The sequence below is a fragment of the Sphaerodactylus townsendi genome, linkage group LG07, assembly GCF_021028975.2.
Source record: "Sphaerodactylus townsendi isolate TG3544 linkage group LG07, MPM_Stown_v2.3, whole genome shotgun sequence".
NCBI classification, from domain to species: Eukaryota; Metazoa; Chordata; class Lepidosauria; order Squamata; family Sphaerodactylidae; genus Sphaerodactylus; species Sphaerodactylus townsendi.
In genome coordinates this window covers 111,252,123-111,272,618 of record NC_059431.1, presented here as the reverse complement: position 1 = coordinate 111,272,618, position 20,496 = coordinate 111,252,123, and the positions used below count along the sequence as shown (strand labels likewise).

General features: G+C 47.0%; 1 protein-coding gene across 1 annotated transcript; it reads right to left on the bottom strand.

Moving 5' to 3' along the window:
• Window positions 1-3,765: 3,765 nt before the first annotated feature.
• Window positions 3,766-19,374, bottom strand: LOC125437231 (INTS3 and NABP interacting protein). The gene is made up of 4 exons (XM_048504676.1): window positions 19,284-19,374; window positions 12,387-12,489; window positions 8,283-8,373; window positions 3,766-6,128 (listed from the first exon to the last, which is right to left on the bottom strand). Exons 1-4 carry the CDS (start codon window positions 19,306-19,308, stop codon window positions 6,033-6,035), a joined length of 315 nt encoding a protein of 104 aa, XP_048360633.1. The 5' UTR covers window positions 19,309-19,374; the 3' UTR covers window positions 3,766-6,032.
• Window positions 19,375-20,496: the final 1,122 nt, after the last annotated feature.

Below are 20,496 nucleotides of genomic sequence, written 5' to 3'. Positions count from 1 at the left end.
TGCCTGTGGTCTGTCTCACTTCTTTTGCTGAAAAAAGATATTTTTTTTAGAAGCTCATGTGACTTCAGCAGTTAACTCTTGCTTGTCTGAATGAAGCAGGCACTTGTAAAATCCTGGAAAGGAAGAATGAGGGCAAGACTAAACCAAGAGACAAGGAACAAGGTTGGCCAAACCCCAAAAAACTTGCCATACAACAGGAAGTGCACAAGGAAGTGTTAATAACAATGACTAAAGTGCATATATGCAATATTCACAAAATAGCATAATCAAGAATGAAATCATTGTCAGGGAAGCAAAGTAAATATGGTGTGCATCTTGTGCACAGATCTTGGTGATCTAAATGACAGCACCTGTCATCCAGGGTCAGTTGGCAAAAGCCTGATGCAACTGAACCAAACCAGTCTGATCCGGTGCTGTGACCTTCTCAGTGATTGGGCAGTGTTTGTATATTAGTAGAGCACTATCAGTGCATTAGCATTGTCCCTGTTAGGACTTTGTTTACTGGCGCAGGCATGCTGCCGGGTTTGTTCCCTTGATGTTCACACTCGTATATAGCTTTGCACCTGAAAGTAAAACTTCCTTTGAAGTGAAGCTACTGTGTGGTGTGGAGTTATTCTGCCTTGCTGTGCCAAGCCGCCTTCAACTGCACTTATCTGGTAACGCGACCGTCTATCCTCAAGCTTGATTAACCTACCTCCTGTCAATCATTCCATGAGCCCATGAGGTTCTCCCGACCGTAATTCTATAAATATTTCATTCACAGTCCAATGGAAAAAATGCAGAATCTGGTAGAATCTAGGATTTTTCTAGGACATTACTTTCTAGGACATTACTTTACTAAAAATCCTAGAAAGAACACCTAGTGCGGTGATGGCGAACCTTTTTGAGACCGAGTGCCCAAATTACAACCCAAACGCCACTTATTTATTGCAAAGTGCCAACCCAGCAATTCTGAACCTGGAATACTGAGGTTTTCGCTTAGAAAAAATGGTTGGCTCCTCTCTTCCAATCCGGGCTTCCTACCCGGGCTGAGCAGGGGCCAGCCTGCTCTAGCCTCCAGCAAGTCCCACGCGCACCGCTCTGTGCCTCTCTAGCATCTCTGTCTCCTCTGCAACCCCCCCCGCCCCGGCAGCAGCCACCTGGAACACAGGGACAAGGCCCACCAGCTGAGTTCTCTCTGCTCACCACGGTGCACGAGATCGCTTCCCCCAGCTCCAGTGGCTCCAGGCCAGCCTAGATGTGTGTGTGGGTGGGTGATTTTCGACCCCTCATGTCAACATTTTCTACCTGTGCATGATTTTGTAGAGGGCTCTGAGTGCCACCTCTGGCACCCGTGCCATAGGTTCGCCATCACTGACCTAGTGAATGATTTGCAACATACTTTGGTAGCATATAGCAATTTCTGAATGATGGAAATAAGTACTAATACAATACATATGCACTGAAGAGGACGCACATGCATGGAAGAAGATTAGCGAAAACACACTTCAGTGCGCAGGCGTTTTGCTGCTGCTGCTTTGAACCTTGCTGCTCCTTTGAACTTGTACAATTTGGCGGCAGTTGGCTGTTTCTTGTACCGGTGCCATTTGGCGGTGTGGTGAGTGGACCGTGATTCCACCAGATTCTGCCTTTTTCTCCATTGGACTGTGAATGAAATATTTATAGAATTACGGTCGGGAGAACCTTACGGGCTCACGGAATGATTTCATTCTTGATTATGTTATTTTGTGAATATTGCATATATGCACTTTAGTCATTGTTATTAACACTTCCTTGTGCAATCCCTGTTGTGTGGCAAGTTCTTTGGGGGGGTTGGCCAACCTTGTTCCTTGTCACTTGTCAAATCCTCACAAAATTCCTTGACGGTGACGCCAGTGTCTGGGATTTGATCATTGTCGAACAGGAGACTCCCTCTCCTCTGTAACTCTGTTTGCCCAAGGAATCTTGTCAAGTCATTTCCCCTGACATTAGGACTAAAGATATCTGCTATAACAGTAGTGGTGAACCTTTGGCACTCCAGATGTTATGGACTACAATTCCCATCAGCCCCTGCCAGCATGGCCAATTGACCATGCTGGCAGGGGCTGATGGGGAATGTAGTCCTTAACATCTGGAGTGCCAAAGGTTCGCCACCACGGTGCTATAACAATAAAATAAATACAATGTATTGTCAAAGGCTTTCACGGCTGGAATCACTGGGGTGCTGTGGCCGGGGTGCAATACATACGCCAGCCACAGATGCAGGCGAAACGTCAGGAGAGAATGCTGCTAGAACACGGCCATACAGCCCGGAAACCACACAGCGCCCCAAAATAAATACAATTCAGAACAACAGTGATGTTATCCGTTCAGATTAGGGAGTCCTCGGGGCAGATTGGCCGTTATGGCAATTGAGAAAAGCCCTGGTGGGCAAATGATCTCATTGGTCAGCTTCTTCCCAAACCTCACCCAGGGCCAGCTAGCCGGCTCCGGAGCCCAGCTCAGCTGACTCATCTAGCAACTGCTGCGTGATTTGTGTAGCCGACTCCAGCCATGGGACTAGCTTGGCTAGAAGAAAAATACAGTTGTGCAATGAATCTGGGGGACAGCAGCCATTTTATCCGCCTGTCCAGCAATGATACTGTGGTAATCCAGGCAATGGCCTCATTTGCTTTGGATGGTGTCAGCAGCATCGTGAGGTCTGGTCTCCCAATACATCGCTCGGAGTAACTCTGTTTGTTATATTGCAATGGGATTTGGCCTTTCTCTGATACCCAAAAGTTTTTTGGGGGAGTTTTGGCCATCAAGTTGAAGTCCGCTTACAACAGCACTGTAGTTTCAGAGCAAGAGATGTTCAGCGGTGTTTTGCCATTGCTTGCCTTGGTATAGTGACCCTGTTCCTTGATTGGTTTCCCATGCAAACACTGAACAAGGCCAACCCTGCTCAGTTTCCAAGTTGACCCGACCTGGGCTATTCAGACCAAGGCATCCAAAAGATGAGACCCGTTTTTCATAGTCTACTGGTGCACATGGAATGGGTGGTTTGGTTCAAAACAGGTAATCACATGAACTGAACCACAGAGGATGATGGGACAGCCCGGGATGTTTCACTACAGACTTGTGGTACCTATGCGATGCATCTACCAGTGTAAAGGTGGATGATATGGACTTGTCCTGCTTACTGCAGCACCTTCCTCAAGTGCATAAGAACATAAGAACAAGCCAGCTGGATCAGACCAGAGTCCATCTAGTCCAGCTCTCTGCTACTCGCAGTGGCCCACCAGGTGCCTTTGGGAGCTTACATGCAGGAGGTGAAAGCAATGGCCTTCTGCGGCTGTTGCTCACGATCACCTGGTCTGTTAAGGCATTTGCAATCTCAGATCACAGAGGATCAAGACTGGTAGCCATAAATCGACTTCTCCTCCATAAATCTATCCAAGCCCCTTTTAAAGCATAATGCCTTCCCTGATGCAAGAGTATCTTCCAAGGGTGGAAACCTTTTTTATTTGTGGAATGTATATCTCACCCTATACCAAAGTCTCTGGGTGGATGACAAAATTAAAAGCAACAATGAAACCATCATCATATAAAACAGTCTGAAAAACCCTAAAACAACCCACCCAAATGCCCTCCCCCACCCCAGCCAATGGGTGTACAGAACTCTGTTATCCCTGCTATCCTGGAGGGAAGAGGAGGGGCTCCCCCCCATCTTCTTGAGCTCATTTTATTTTCATTTAAATTGGGCTTTAGTGCTAGTTACTAATAATTGACATGGTGACTAAAATAAATCATCCATAAAGTTTATGCAGCCCAAACGCATGAGTATTAAAAAGCGGCACACATGAGGACATGATAATTACTACACACAGCATACTCCAATGTTGTTTGAACACACTGGCATAAATCTATCAGAGTTCTCATTTGGATTATTGGCAGCTGCTGACACCTCGGGACTTCCCTTTCCGTGAAGAATTAATTTAATCCCTTAAAAACCTTTGCCTGCCATTCCCTTCATCGGCTGGTTATTCTAGCATCCGACGTACCCCTTTCAAAACACCTTAATTTTCTTTTTTTTAAGAGCCACTTTTGACTCTGAAGCCATAGGTTGTAAACCTCCTACTCTTGCTTAATTCACAGGACAAAAAATTAGAAGGGGGGCCTCTTCTATCCCAGTTTCCCAGCAGTTTTGGCTTCAAGTATTTTCCATGATGGGTTTTAGAGAAGAGTTAGTCTGATGAGTCCTTACTTCTACGGAGCTGCCGTTTTCGAGATCTTCATCCAAACTGCCTCCTTAGTACTTACTGTTCACCGGCAACTGCTAGGTTAAGCAAGAGCTCAAAACGGTAACACTTGTCTTAGTGCAATATGCTTTCAAGGCCTACAAACTCTGTCATCCAGAGATTGTGAAGCTGTTCGACTGACTTGTGTCATAAAATATTTCCTTAGCTGAGCCGGCACTAATGTTGCCGAAAGGACATTTCTTCTTCTTATCGCGTCTGTACGATGTCTTGTGACAACTACAACACATCTCATTTACTGCTGAAATACATCTCAGTTGCCACAGCTGGATTTGTCACCAGGGTTGCAAAACAGCCAGAAAGCAGGAAGGGATAACAGAAAATGCGCAAGGAAAATGAAGGAGGGAGAAACGAAAGAACGTGAGGACCCATCTCTGTAATATCAAATTGACCTCAAAAGCCTGAAATCGGATGCTTTAGGAACATATGTTCGGGGAAAGGAAGGGCTCCCAATTTCCTCTTCGCCACATATATGTTCTCCTAAGGAGCTGCCTGTCACTTGAGATCTGTTTTAGAGATCTTTATCCAAACTGCCTCCTTCAGATGTTTGATGTTTCAGTGCTGGAGAAAAGAGGAACTTGAGCATCGGCGCTCCCGTCTCTCATCAAGTTTGTCTGCTGGCTTTGCTAGCAAGTTTTGGGCACCCTGTCGACTCTGCCTTGCTTTCCCGTGCTTTTGAATAATTTATAAATGATGCTAGCGGTCATTTGCAGTTTTACATGTTGACTTGGAAGATACGTGTTGAAGAGAAAAACTGGGCAAAGCAAAGCAGGCAGCCTCACTAGTAAATAGGGAATACAGGTCACAAGAAATATCCCCAGTATATCCCACCTTCAGTGATGGGATTCAGCCGGTTCGCACCACTTCGGCAGAACCGGTTGTTAAAATGGTGCTTGTAAACAACCAGTTGTTAAATTATTTGAATCCCACCACCGGAACCGGTTGTTAAATTATTTGAATCCCACCACTGCTCACCTTCCTGTCTCCATACCTAAAAACAAAAAGGGAAGACCATGATTTGTTCAATAGCATCTGGTCATTTTCAGACTGCTTCTGTTACAGCGACTTTCCCCTTTCCCCTCACTGAATACTCTACACATCCAGAAAAATTTAACCCCTCCCCCCAGCTTTGCTTTTAAGTTTTACAAAGTAATAAAACTGCCTTTAAATGACGATCATGTCCAAACTTTTGTTAAAATCTAATAGAAGTTCCTTTGCTATTTGTGTAGGCCTCTTGTATGCAGAGATCATTTAGATCCAACTACTCCTACCAACAACATTGTAAAAGGAAAAATGACTCGCTTCTCAAACTTGGGACTCCCCTGTGGAATATGGGGATAACACTGACCAACTTTATCAGGTTGTTATACAAATCAGTGAGATGGCAGATGTTTACTAGGAACGTCCTCACATGCCGAGTCAACGGTAAACGTTATCACATTGCTTCTTGGACATGTGATGAATTCAGGTGAAGAGAAAGAGCAAGAAGAAAGAACCGAGGTAGCAAACTCAAGCATATATCGGTGTTTTGCAATTTTCAAACAATAAGGTAGATCAGAACTCTTGAAACCGTTCAATGTCCTCCCCCACTTCGAATTAAGAGTTCGGCTCCAAAATGAAAGGCAGACCGTAAAGGAAAGTTTGTTCCGTTCTGAGTCCTTGGTTATTTTCACAGATCACTCCCAATGGCTTAGGCAGCAGGCCGGTCTTGACGCCCTTCAACGGTCATCATTCCGAGGATGCTAAATCAGGTTCTCACTCTACATCAAGCCGTGGCAACACAGGAAGAATGAGATTGCCAAACGCAGAGTCCTGGGTGATGAAGTATCCTGAAGAATGTGCATGAGCATGCTGGAGAAGGAGGGAAAAAAAAGGCGTGTGTTTTTAAAAATGGCAAATGCAAATGTTTGTTGTTCTGAATGCCCAGGTATTTATAGAACTTGACCTGTTCAATAGTTTCACTATCTAAGTACCAGTTGGAGATCGTGAAGGTGCTTGAAAAGACCAGGATCTTAGACTTGAGAGAGTTAATTGACAACAGATTGTTAACACAGTATTCACTGCATTTGGATAGAAGGCGGGATAGAAATCTTTGGAGCATGTTCTATTAGTCTGCCCGAAATTCATAGATCTCAGACCTAGCTTGTTTTTTTCAACACCGACTTACTTGTGCCCTCCATATTCCAAATTGAACCACCTCTTGAACAATGAGGATCCCAGGCAGTTGAAAATGGTGGCCAAGTTCCTGCTCGATATTGTATAATAAGTTTCTGGCTCTCCTTTTATTTACTTATTTTCTTGAAGTTTGTACTGTATGAACTATGAGCAGTTGTTTTACCCTATCAAACTCAGGATCATATTACCGCACAGTTTTATCTGTATTTTCTCTTGATGCCTAATAAGGGTCTTTGAATTTGAATTTGTTCTGAATATGCCCACTGTCAGTCCTGGAAATGTGTACTTAAGGAAAATGCAAATTCAGGCAGCTTTTGTCTAACGAGAAAGGGGGCTGTCCTCCACTCAATTAGGGTATTTAAATCCCATCGGCCTCCTGTGTTATTTAAGCAGACTGACAGTATACTTGACTGCAGGATCTATAGTTCAGAGCAGGAGGTGAACAGCGGTGCGGGATAAACTGAAATCCTAATCTATTTATAGGGTTTCAGGTTATCACAGCACCCTCTGCTGCCGGAACTCCAGCATGACGGTATATAGAGGAGAGAGCCGTGAAGAACACTCTGCACCTACAACATGGCACAAGAAACAGACACAGCTTGTAGTCCAGACTTCACACACATCACATCAGTCTGTGATGATGCACTATGAGGAGACTCAGGGAGCTGGGTATGTTTAGTTTGGTGAAGAGAAGGTTAATAGCCATATTTAGATAGCCATATTTAGATATCTGAAGGGATATCATGTGAGTGAGGGAGCAAGCTTGTTTTCTGCTGCTCCAGAGACTAGGACCAGGAGTAATGAGTTCAAGGTGAAGGAAAAGAGATTTCACCTAAACATCAGGAAAAACTTCATAAGAACATAAGAACGAGCCTGCTGGATCAGACCAGAGTCCATCTAGTCCAGCACTCTGCTACTCGCAGTGGCCCACCAAGTGCCTTTGGGGACTCACATGCAGGATGTGAAAGCAATGGCCTTCTGCTGCTGCTGCTGCTCCCAAGCACCTGGTCTGCTAAGGCACTTCCTGACAATAAGGGCTGTTTGACAGTGGAATTCACTGCCTCGGAGTGTGGTGGAGTCTCCTTCTTTGGAGGTTTTTAAACAGAGGCTGGACGGCCATCTGTCAAGAGTGCTTTGATTGTGTGTTCCTGCGTTGCAGGGGGTTGGACTTGATGGCCCTTGGGGTCTCTTCCAACGCTATGATTCTATGATTAGCAAGCAATGTCATCCATGCAGAGTTTCTATGTTTTTGTGAGATATGTTAGTCTTGCTCTCCACACATGAAAAAGGTACTCTGGGAGCTGCTGCTTGGAATGCACTAGAGCAGGGGTAGGGAACCTTTAACACTCAAAGAGCCATTTGGACCCGTTTTCCATGGGAAAAGAAAACACTTGGAGCCGCAAATAATTTTTGACATTTAAAATAAAGATAACACTGTATATATTGGGTTTTTTTTACCTTTTACTCCGCCCATTCTGAGAAGTGCATGGATGTGTCCGCCCTGCTGCCTGCAGGGCGGGCAAGGATGGGGCCAGCGGCTCGGCCTCGCTGGCTGCCGAGAAAGCGCCCGCCCCGCTCTAATGGGGCAGGCGAGAGGGGAAGCCCATGGCGCGGCCCAGCCGGCCGTGGGCAGTTGGTGCGCCCGCCTTGCTGCCTGCAGGGCGGGCAAGGATGGGGCCAGTGGCTCGGCTCGTGGAGCTGAAGTGCAAGGGCAGAAGAGCCGCATGCGGCTCTCGAGCCGCAGGTTCCCTACCCCTGCACTAGAGCAAGGTCCCAGGGAAACCTGCCACCCGCACCTGGTTTGGGACGGCTTCAGCGAGGACCACTCACCTGCAAGGCAGCCTTCTGCTGTGCTGCTATGTGCTGTTGCTCCGCGTGATCACGAAAATCCTTATTGAGGGAGGACCTAGTGAGCGAGATGCTGCAGGCAACGGGGAGAAAAGAACCCACGTCATACAAATGCAACAAAATCGAGCACCGCCACAGGACCACGGCCAGGGTGGGCGCTGCAGAGCCAAGAACGTCTGCTTTGATACAAGGCTTGGATGTTTAGGACACCTGACATGCAAGATGGTGGGCAAGCACCAGACGGACAAGTTCTGCTCAGGAACATCGCTCCAGCGGTGGCAAGTTAGGGTCAAACAGGAAGGATGCCTGAGCCCCAGTGTCAATCAAAGGAAAATCAACTGGAAGGCATGCAGTAGAACAGTGGTTCTCAACCTTCCTAATGCCGTGACCCTTTAATACAGTTCCTCATGTTGTGGTGACCCCCAATCCTAATATTGATCCATTTTACAGATGGAGAACACTGATGCAGAGAGTCTTAGGGCTAGTGGTTCTGTCAGCTAGCCCCTAATGCCGCGACCCTTTAATACAGTTCCTCATGTTGTGGTGACCCCCAATCCTAATATTTATCCATTTTACAGATGGAGAACACTGATGCAGAGTCTTAGGCAGTGGTTCTCAACCTTCCTAATGCCGTGACCCTTTAATACAGTTCCTCATGTTGTGGTGACCCCCAATCCTAATATTGATCCATTTTACAGATGGAGAACACTGATGCAGAGAGTCTTAGGCGACCCCTGTGAAAGGGGTCGCGACCCCCAGGTTGAGAACCGCTGCTGTAGAATGACACTTGATCCCCCGAGCTCATTTGTGTCTCTTACCAGTGCTACCCAGTGACCTGCCTGAGCGATACCTGAATAAAATACTACTAACCAGGGTTCGATAGTTTTCATGATGGGGAGTTCATATGTTTGGTGGAGTGACTGCAGAACTCTGTATGCGTGAAAAGAGTTTCCCATTGAGATCCATCCCAAACAGACGTCGTTCGTAGCCAACATATTTACATGGTACATTCAAAAGAGCGCCTGCACCGCTGCGGGCAATAAGATAAAAGCTCCAGAGCAGGGGTCCCCAAACATTTTGAGCTTATGACCACCTTTGGGATTCTGACACAGGGTTGGGAGCACGCCTTAACAAAACAGCCTCCCCTGGAGGCCAGGGCAGCAGCACAAGACGGCTAAATACCGTGGAGTGCGTAAAAGGGCCAACCACAAAATGGATACACAGAGGAAATCCCAGTGCAAGGAACAATAGGAATAGTTTCTAAGAATACTCTGGGGAAGTGGGACAAGAGAGAGAGTCAAGCTGATTTTGTGGTGGCAGCTGCTGCAGAAACAACGTTATTTTAATGTATTGTCGAAGGCTTTCACGGCCAGAATCACTGGGGTGCTGTGTGGTTTCCGGCCTGTCTGGCCGTGTTCTAGCAGCATTCTCTCCTGACGTTTCGCCTGCATCTGTGGCTGGCATCTTCAGAGGATCTGAATGTTATTTTATTATTCAGAGTAGTCTGGGGAATCCAGCCCAGAATTGAGCACCCTATCAGTTTCGTCAGCATGGCCAATTGGCCATGCTGGTAGGGGCTGATGGGAATTGTAGTTCCTGAACATCTGGAGAGCCACAGGTTCCCTACCCCTGGCATAGCCAGTCAGATCGCCAGTGGCATGAAGAAACCCTGCTGGGCAGCAGCCTACCCACTTTCTGAAAACAACTGGTGGGCACAAGGAAATGTGTCAGCCGGCACCACGGTTGTCCACAGGTGCCAAATTGTGGACCCCTGCTCTAGACTAAAGACTTGAGGAAAAGAAATAATACACAGTCAGGCATTTTTGCACTTTTAAAATCAGAGCACCTGTGAAATCTCAGAGATTTTTGTTAAATCACAGATGGTCATGTGAAACTATTAAAATGTTTGCAGCTAGGAAAAAAAGAGAGGATGGGTAAGGCAAAGTATTGAGGACCAGAAACCTGCCTCTACGTTCTTCAAAAAGCACCCAAAGTTAATGGCTGGGCATTTTCTTCGGGAGTTGAGACAAGCCGCGTCAAAACCAAGAAGAAGAGTTTAGTTTTTTGTATACCCTGCTTTTCTCAACAGTAGGGAGTCTCCAAGTGGCTTACAAGCTCTTTTCCCTTCCACTGCCCACAACAGACACCTTGTGAGGTAGGTGGGGCATGAGAGAGTTCTGAGAGAACTGTGACCGGCCCAAGGTCACCAAGACTTCTGAAGAGCTACATATTTGAATAGCTGAACTGCCATGATCCCATCTCTAGGCATTCCCTCCTACTTTGAAAATTGGATGCTTCGTTAGGCTGCTAGGATCAAGATCTCATGAACACGTGCAGAAGCAAATACTCCTGTGAGGAATGCAACACACGCATTTGGTGACGATGATATAGAGATGTGTGCGTGTGAGAGAATGTGCGCAGTTCTCATACAATTACAATGTTCTCATACAATGTCCAAAGGCACCTGGTGGGCCACTGCGAGTAAGCAGAGTGCTGGACAAGATGGACTCTGGTCTGATCCAGCAGGCTCTTTCTTATGTTCTTAATTATCTCAACTCCTGTCTAAATTAAAACAACACAGTGCAAGAATTTGGTCAGCTTTGCGATTCCTGCCTTCCTTTAATGGAGAGCACTGGTGTTTTTGCTGCAAGAGAACAACATGGCTCCTGTTCTGAAAACTGAACACATTTCCACTAGACTGATCACCACAAAGGGATCGTTTACAACTCCTATATAGCAGACCACAGGCATTACTCACGGTATGAAAGGGTGCATCCAAACCATGGGATGACCCTGACTAGCCCACCCTGCCGTGCTGGGGGCTGAGGTGCCTTTAGAGAAGCCCACTTGAAGCCGGTTGTGGCTGCAGGCTTCTGCGGGGCTTCAGTACCCTCACCCTACTGCTTTAATGGCCTCCACAATATTTTCTGTTTCTTATGCGGCCCCATGGAAAAAATAATTGCCCACCCCTGTCCTATGGGATCTAGTCTGCCACTGCTGAAATTCGTTTCAGCAGGATTCATTTACATGCTCAGTTTCAAGCCCTTTTGATGTTGCCTGGAAGATGTGCTTAGTTTTAAGATTTTAATTTTTTATTACATTTCACCGACTATGTTCCTATGGCTTCCAGACTGTAGGCAGAATTAGGCATGGATCTTGATTTGAGAAGCAGGGTGAAATATTAGACCAGCCATTCTCAACCAGGGTTCCCTCGTACCCTGGGGGTGCATGACATGTCCCAGGTGCAGCAGGCCACTACCCCATTTCATGGTGTCCCCACCAGCCAACCAAGGACATGGAGCTGGCCCAGGGCAGGGCCCTGCCACAAGATCAACCAGTCACCACCACCCCAGTGCTACCCTTCACCCTGGGAGGGAAGGTGGGAGTGTGTCAGCAAGCAGAGGGGGAACTGTGGGAGAGGTGGAGGTGTGACAGAGGTACCGTGAGATATAAAAGTGAGGTCAAGGGTACCCCTGTGCCCAAGCTTCCGTTTCCAGAGGGGAAGGGAAACGTTTGAAGACTCAACATACGGAATGGGTGCTGGTTGTCCCTCTGAAGGTGGCTGCCGGGAACAATCAACGTGCAACTCTTGAGAAATGAAGTCATGCAATTAGATTTATGCAGAGGTGGAGCTCTCACAGGGACATGTAGGGTCACATATCCCTGGGCGCACGCCAGCTGGTCATGTGGGGCCCCCGGAGAATTGCCCCCACACCCCTTCCCTTGGACTCGCCCCGCCAGGCTGCTCCTCTGCTGGCCGAAGGAGAAGTTTGGCTGGGCTGCCGCCAGGCGCCCCTTGGACCTGCCCCACCAGGCTGCTCCTTCGGTCGGTGGAGGCTCCGCCAGCCGGAGAAGCAGCCTGATGGGGCGGGACAAAGGGGTGCCCAGTGGTGCCCAAGTGAGGCATGAGGAGAGGGGTGCGGGGGGGTGCGGGGATGGGGCGGCCAGAGTAGGTGTTGCCCCGGGCCCCATCCCCTCCCCACCCCTGTGGATTTATGTATCCTATGAAAAAAGCAACATTAAATTTTTCGCTTTGATCAGACAACACCACCGAAATAAATACACGGGGCACAGAAAGCACAGTACCTGGCTCCAGGGTGATTTGCGGAACACTGGTTTTGCATCAGCAGCTTCCTCTTTTCCTTGTCTAGCTCAGCCAAGATTGCAACCCTGTTTTTATTCTGAAAGCCTGCCAAGAATGAGAAAAATGCAAATGTCGGCGATGTGCTTTATTTCTTCATCCCGCCCCATAACCTCGCTGGCTTAAAACCTCTCCCTGGTACATCGGGATGCATATAAATGAGGACTATATTAATCTTCAAAGTAGATGAACTCCATCCTTGAAGTCTATTAACGCACACACCCCTCTCTCCACTCTTCATTTATAATCTGCGCTGGCTTCCTAACAGTACTGTGAATGCTAACTATTGGAAGAAGTCTTTCATCTTGAGCAAGCTTGCTTTGGGGTTACCCGATTTAAAGAGAGCAAACGGAGCGTTCCGTTTGCAACAGCCACATTTCCTTTCCCTGCCATTGGTAGGTTTCTGCATTATAAATACTGTATACGCTACAGACCGGGAGCCACTGTTCAGAGGGGACACGGCACTCTTCCTTCCTTCTATGCCCATTTCCACCCAAAGATCCAAGTGTGGTTAGTCGTGGTGCGGCGGAAGTAAAAGCAGCGTGTTTCAGCAGGTGAAAAGTCCCAAATGGGTGTCAGCAGTGGCGTAGGAGGTTAAGAGCTCAGGTATCTAATCTGGAGGAACCGGGTTTGATTCCCCGCTCTGCCGCCTGAGCTGTGGAGGCTTATCTGGAGAATTCAGATTAGCCTGTACACTCCCACACACGCCAGCTGGGTGACCTTGGGCTAGTCACAGCTTCTCGGAGCTCTCTCAGCCCCACCTACCTCATAGGGTGTTTGTTGTGAGGGGAAAGGGCAAGGAGATTGCAAGCCCCTTTGAGTCTCCTGCAGGAGAGAAAGGGGGGATATAAATCCAAACTCTTCTCCTTCTTCTTCATCAGCTGCTGGATTGCAACAAAAGACGGTCTCCCGCTCTCCCCTGCTTCCAGCTCAGCTTTCCATGCGAGGAGGAGGCTTGGTGCCCACTGTGAGAATCTAATAAAGGGAAAACCCGGCACCTCGTTCCTGCTTCTGCTCCCACCTTGGGCTGGATTCCTTGGCCAGACACTTTGTGCCAAACTGGTTCTCCTTGATACATTCCTGCTGTCTCCCCACACACATGCTCGCACGCTCACTCCATCCACACACAAGGAGAACACCTACGTGCGGGTGTTGCTCTTTGCACAGCCTCCTGAGCTGCAAAAGCCCCATTTCCACCCTGGCTGGCCGGCAAGCACCTGCCCTCTGGTTCCCCACTCACCAAGGGAGAGGAGGAGACGTAAGACACCGGGTACAGTCACGGCAGGCAAATCCCTCAGACTGGCAATGCAGAAGCAGCTCCAATGAGACCCTGAGGGGCACCTCTTCCCCTTCGCCATCGTCACCCAGAGGGACGCAGGGAGCCAAAGCAGCCAAATGGGGGAGAGGTGAGGAAGCCATGCAGGATGTCAAAACAGGTGGAGAGTTGAAGTGGCCATGTTTGCCAGCCCCTGGTTAGCTGCCGGGTGTAGCATATTCCCCGGTTGGGCCAGATACACACTCCTGAGCCTGCCACCTAGCCCATTCTCAGCTGAATATTTAGAAAATAGGCGGGTGGCCTGGCAACAGCAGCTTGAGGCAGGGAACAGTGGAGCGGAGCACCGGGGGGGGGGGGAGGGGGGCAGCTGGCCAAATATGCACCCCCTGGTGCACTATAAAACATGGTAGTTTGATAAAGGAGCATTCAAAATGCCTTGAACTATCAGCAAGAGTTGCCTCTTTCAAATAGAGACATTACGTTCTGTTGAAAGAACAGCCGATGGAGCAGGAGCAGGCTTTTCAAACTCTGCAGAGAACTCTCCTTGCTTTATTTCAAATCAAATCGCAGACCGTGGCCTAACTCCTATAACATGGTGAGGGTGATTTTTTCTCTCTCATTTGAAAGGGCTCAGTGGGACAAGACAGGCACTAGGACCCCCCGTGGAACATTCTACTACAAATAAGGTCGTGAAAGTAGCGGCAGATGAATTTACAACTGTGCTTCGATCTTTCGGTGGAAAAGAGTATAGCAAGTTTTGGCTGAAAACTACATTATCAGCATTAAAAATAAAAGTTCTTTTGTACGCATGCTCTTGTGCCACCTACAGGGACTAGCTCGGATCCTGAGAATTACAGATTTTAAAAACAGAACAAACTTCTGTCCCTATAGACAAGTTTTGGAATGTAATGGGGGAAAAACAGAGCAAGACATTGTCAGAATCAGACAGCAGGATTGTAAGAAGAAGAAGAGTTTGGATTTATATCCCCCCTTTCTCTCCTGTAGGAGACTCAAAGGGGCTGACAATTTCCTTGCCCTTCCCCCCCCCACAACAAACACCGTGTGAGGTAGGTGGGGCTGAGAGAGCTCCGAGAAGCTGTGACTGGCCCAAGGTCACCCAGCTGGTGTGTGTGGGAGTGTTCAGGCTAATCTGAATTCCCCAGATAAGCCTCCACAGCTCAAGCGGCAGAGCAGGGAATCAAACCCGGTTCCTCCAGATCAGAGTACAGCTGCTCTTAACCACTACGCCACTGCTAAGAAGTTCAAGCTATTGTTTTTGAACTCTGATTAGGCTTAGGCCTATGACTCTCACAATTACCTGTGGAGCCTCCCATCAGAGGCCCGGCTTCATGGGCTACGGAGACCGAGTGCCCAAACTGCAACCCCAAACCCACTTATTTATTGCAAAGTGCCAACACGGCAATTTAACCTGAATACTGAGGTTTTAGTTAAGAAAAAATGGTTCGCTCTGCTCTGCACCTCTCTAGCATCTCCGCCTCATCTGCCCCCACTTCGGGCAACAGTCATCCAGAGAACAGGCACCAGGCCTGCCAGTCGAGGCCTCTCTGCTCGCTGCGGTGCGTGCACATTGTGCCCAGCAGCCCAGACAAGCCTAGATGTGTGTGTGTGTGGGAGGGTGATTTTCTGCCCCTCCCACATGATGAACTCTGTGCGTGCATGACCACAGAGAGGGCTCTGAGTGCCACCTCTGGCAAGCGTGCCATAGGTTCACCACCACTGGGCTAGGGGGAAGCCAGATGCTTAGCTGAGAAGCGTAGCAGGATTCAATACATTCTTTCTCAGACTATATTTTAAGATTTTTCGAGGGTTGCTTCCAGTCTGTCACATTTGAGGGTAATTTGTGCATCCATCACATACGCCACTTCAGACAGGGTAATTATGCAACGTCTAGGAAAACACAGGCTCCAGTGGATATAATTCAGCATACACATTTAACCTGAAACTGATTCCGAAATATTATTGTGTGTGTGTGTGTGGACAGTTTTGAGTGCCTCTCTAAGGATAAGAGATCTATACTGTTGGTAGGTGTCTGAACACATGATGATTTTGTTAAACAGCAGGATGATGTTTTTAATTTGGTGTTTCAAAGCAAGCAGTCTTTTAAAAAGATGCTTGTACGTTCTTATGCAAACAACCACCAGAACAAAGTCACTATGCCCAAGATAGAAAAATAAGCAAAAGGCTGCTAGCAAATGTGCAGGTTTATTCCAACAGTGAACAGAAACAAAATGCAAGGATCAAAGTTCTGTATGAGAATATGCTGCCAAAATGCTAGTCTCAACCAACATTGTGTGAATAGCAAACAAATGTCCACAGATGAGCTCCCTGGTATACACTTGTTTTGTGGAAATCTTGTCCATTTCATCAATGACCTTTAGTCTTGCCTATATTCTGGGATCACTATCATATTATATGCCATAAAATGCTAGAATTAACTTCATTGATGTGTCCCTTCCAATTGGGCTAAGATAACAGGGGCCCAATGCTATGCTCCTATGCCATTTTTTAAATAGCCTGGGCATAGTGGCTTTGTTCTGGTTGTTGTCTGAACGCACACTATTCCCATTTTGTTGTTTATCTTGTGCATTCTTACACACCAGGCAGCAGCCAGTGGCATTTTCTTCATTGCACCCTGCAAGACATGAGGGCGTGATTTTAATTTGGGCCTAAAAACAAAGACCGGGTCATATAAAAATAGCTGCTTGTTCATAAATCACTTAAACTAAAAGGGTAGGCATATGTTTCTGCGTGGGAATTAAGTTAATGGGCCTATCCTATCGAAGAGATGGGTACATGAGAGGGCCTTCTCGGTGGTAGCCCCACAATTATAGAACAACCTCCTCAGGGAGGTGTGTCTGGCCCCTCACGTTCAACCTTCAGGAGACTGTTAAAGAAAAATTTGTTTAGGACTGAGTTTGCCTTTTAAATACTCATCAGCAGTCTCAATTGTGATGTAAAATTCTGGTATGTATCTATATATCTAATAGTGACATGTGACCACCCCCCACTCCCACCCCGCCACCTCTGGATACCTGCATCTGTGGTTTGGAACCATACTGATGCTAAACAGATTCTTCTGCAAACTAAAGATGCTCTCCAACTTTGCAGAAAAAAAATTGATACCCCTAAACATACACTTTGGGGATTTAAATTCCTTCCATTTAAAAATTAGCGTTGTTCGCACATGTTATACTAAAATCTTACTGGCTCAAGAAACTGTCCACTATTCAACTACAGAGACGTGTGGTTTTCACCAAGACAGTGTGTTATGGTGATGCACAAAGCACTTGTAGCAGGTGAGCCCAGCAAAGGATTCTGGGAACCACCAAGGTCATCTGGCTATTGAAATATTGCTTCTGTTTGTTAGACATAGAGAACAGCCTGGGCAATATTTCAGAGGGGCTCTTCCTGCCCCTGGTCCACTGTTCACCCCTCTGTCACTACTACTCGTACCGCCAAGCTTCAGTGAAAAGAGGAGAGAGGATCTGTCTCCCCACCACTACTCCCCAGTACTCTCAGCAGGTTCAGCTGCAACTTCCTTGGCCTGTACCGGGCTCCCTTTAAATAACCAGTGGAATGCCATGGCCTCTTGGCCATTTCCACCCACCCATGTGACTAGGAAGTACTGGGATTGGAGGAAAGGCCTCAGTGTCTGCCCCCATACTGCCTTTCCACAGTACCTGTCTGCAGGGCTGTCTCTTGCTTCAGCGGCCAGCCCCATCCCCAACCAGAGGCTTGCCAGGTTGCATCCACACAGTGCTGCCCCCCCTCCCCACTTCTCTGGTTCCACTGTGGCTTGTGTGGGGAGCCCAGGCCAGCCTCATCATGGAGGAGGAGGAGAAGGGACTTGTATTGCTGCAGCTGCTAAGGCGTCTTGCCATCTGACAATCTGCAATATATTACAAGAAGGTGCCTACAATACAGGAGTTGGGAATACTTTGCTCCATATCCTCTCCCATAGGGATGGATGTGCTGTCCCACATTCCTCCCAAAGTGTGGAGAAGCAGGCAGGCTACTTTATGCATCCTTGGCCTCAGTGGTGGGATCCAAAAATTTTAGTAACAGGTTCCCATGGTGGTGGGATTCAAACTGTGGCGTAGCGCCAATGGGGCTGGGCGGGGCATGATGGGGGCGTGGCCAGGCATTCCTGGGTGGGGCATTCCTGGGTGGGGCTGTGGCAAGGACGCAGCCGCTGCGCCGGTCCTTGGGCGGGAAACGAATGCACGCAGGCGCAGGCTGCCATACACGCCGGTGCACCTCCTGCTAGACTGCTTCAAGTTCTGTGCGCTACTGCTGAGAGGAGGGGCGTAACTAAGGCAAAAATCACGTGGCAAAATCACCCATTAGTAACCCCCTCTCGGCACACACAAATAATTAGTAACCTACTCTCGGGAACCTGTGAGAACCTTTTAGCCTAGATTTTTATTTGGGGTGTGTGCGGGCAAGGGGCTGGTTTCTTTATTTCACCTACCTTCCTGCTCTCCCTTTGGTAAAGATGTGATAATTGGATTTTTATGAGACTTTATTACATCGTGTAAACTACCAACTGTGCCAACGACAGTTTATTATTTTAATGAAAGCACTCTTGGGCACCAATCACGGAGCTGTATAAATTTTAAAAATATTAGAATTAAATGCGACAGTGTGATTGCTTGCAAAGGGCACTGCTGTTGAAGGCATTTCCAAAGACAGGGATGCTGGAAAGGACCCAGAGACCATATTAATGCGTTCAGAATGTCTATTTACATAAAACACTGCTGCCTGCAATTTTTTTAAGGCAGAAAATTCACTGGCCTTAATCTATCTCTAGTCATGTGCGACTACAGGTAACAATGAGTGACGCCCAGGTGGCGATGCACATTAAGAAACCAAAATTCAGATAGTTCAAACTGGATGATCATTGCTAAGGAGAGGTAAATACAGCAAAATTTGCCTGTTTTTCATAAAGATGTTAGTAGTTTTTATATTCCTCTGCCACAAAGCATGCCAGACCTTCTTGGTTGCAGAATGCTCCACCAGAGTCCCAGCGCCTGCCTAGCCCTGCTCTTCCTCCTCCCCCACCCCAATCCTTTGAAAGTAAATATTATTTTGGTGCATAACTGTTTCAAAAATTCGTAAAGTACCATGTTCACAATGCATCTAAATAATGGTTTTGACAGAGCTTGGTGGATATAAAATGAATGATAATTCTCCTATTCATTTTGGACTAATGTGGAAGTACACAATTTTCTCAGCCGCTGCGCCTCAACTGACCGAACTAACATCTTTATGTGAAACAAGAGTATGGATCTGAGTAAGTGCCTTTTCCTTTGGTTTCAACTCTTTTGAGCTGAATCTGCTTGTTATCCCTCGGATTTAGAACTGCTGCATTACAGACTGCTAAGGCTTAAAAAAAAACCTCCTAGAATTTTCCTAGTTCAGAAGAGCTGAATAAATTCATTAGGATTTTTTTTTTGGCCTAGAAGGAAAAAAAGCACAGATTTTACAGAATTCCACACACTTCAGAAACTAAACCACAAGATAGACGAAAGATCACCCCATTTACCTTGTCCAGAAGGGTTTGAAGCCATCTTGGATTCAGCCAGTCTTAATTAATTATAACAGCAACAATCGCAACTTGCTGTTAAAAGAAGAGCTTTAAGAAAAAAACCCACAAGAACCCAAACAGCATATAGAAGCAGCGCAGAAGAGTTTGATTTATATCTCCCCTTCTCTCCTGCAGGAGACTCAAAGGGGCTTTATACCTGTCTCTTCCCTCACAACAAACACCCTGTGAGGTATAGTCACCAAATATGCTGTAATGAGCTAATATCTTTCTTTAATGACTGCCAGTTTACAAAGAGAGTTTACAAAAATTGTTTTCAATCAAATATAGATAACCGGGGCAAACCAATTTGAAACATGGAGTTCCTTCTACCAACCCTGGGCATTCCTCAGAAGTTGGGGTTTCTGAAGTATGGTCAAAAAATCTAATTCGTATAATTGAAAAATCTAAGCCAATAAAAAAGTCAAGGATCCGAGACCTTCAGTGCTTAAGGAGGAACTGTTTGATTCCCAGCTCCTGTCACTTGAGCTGTGGGAGGCTTATTCAAATCTAGATTAGCCTGTACACTCCCCACACGCCTAGCCAAGGACCTTAGCTAGTCATACTGGAGCTCCCCCCCCCAGTCCTAACACCTACCTCACAGGGTGTTTGCTGTGAGGGGAAGGGCAAGAGATTGTAAGCCCCCACCCCTGCAGGAGAGAAAGGGGATATAAATCCAAACTCTCTTCTTAAATGGCCCAACTTTGTTTCAGTTCTCCCGATTAGTAATTTGGATTCCCAGAATTTTTGGATGTTACTAATGAAATGATACATGCAAATAGAGTGTCCCCCATTTTTTTAAAACTAGCTCTGCTCCAGTAATTCTACCATGTCCGTTAGCCTCCAAGCCATGACTCTGCTAAAAGGTAACTCTCCTGAGGAAATACACTATGAGACAGAGACTGAACAAAACAGAAAGTTTTCTTTGAATGATAACCAACTGGGAAAAACTTTTTCTGTTAAATCTGTCTCAGATACTAAATGGATTACTAAAATGATTTCATTAAATGGATTTCTATATCCGCTCCCTCTTGCTGAATCGGACTCCAGGTTCACCTGGCTTGATCTTGGTACTCCCTATTGTGCCGCTGAGTTCAACGCGGGTCCACCTCAGCTTCACCCCCGCTGTCAAATTTCCGATTCTACCAGGGAGGTACAATTTTTTTGGCAAACC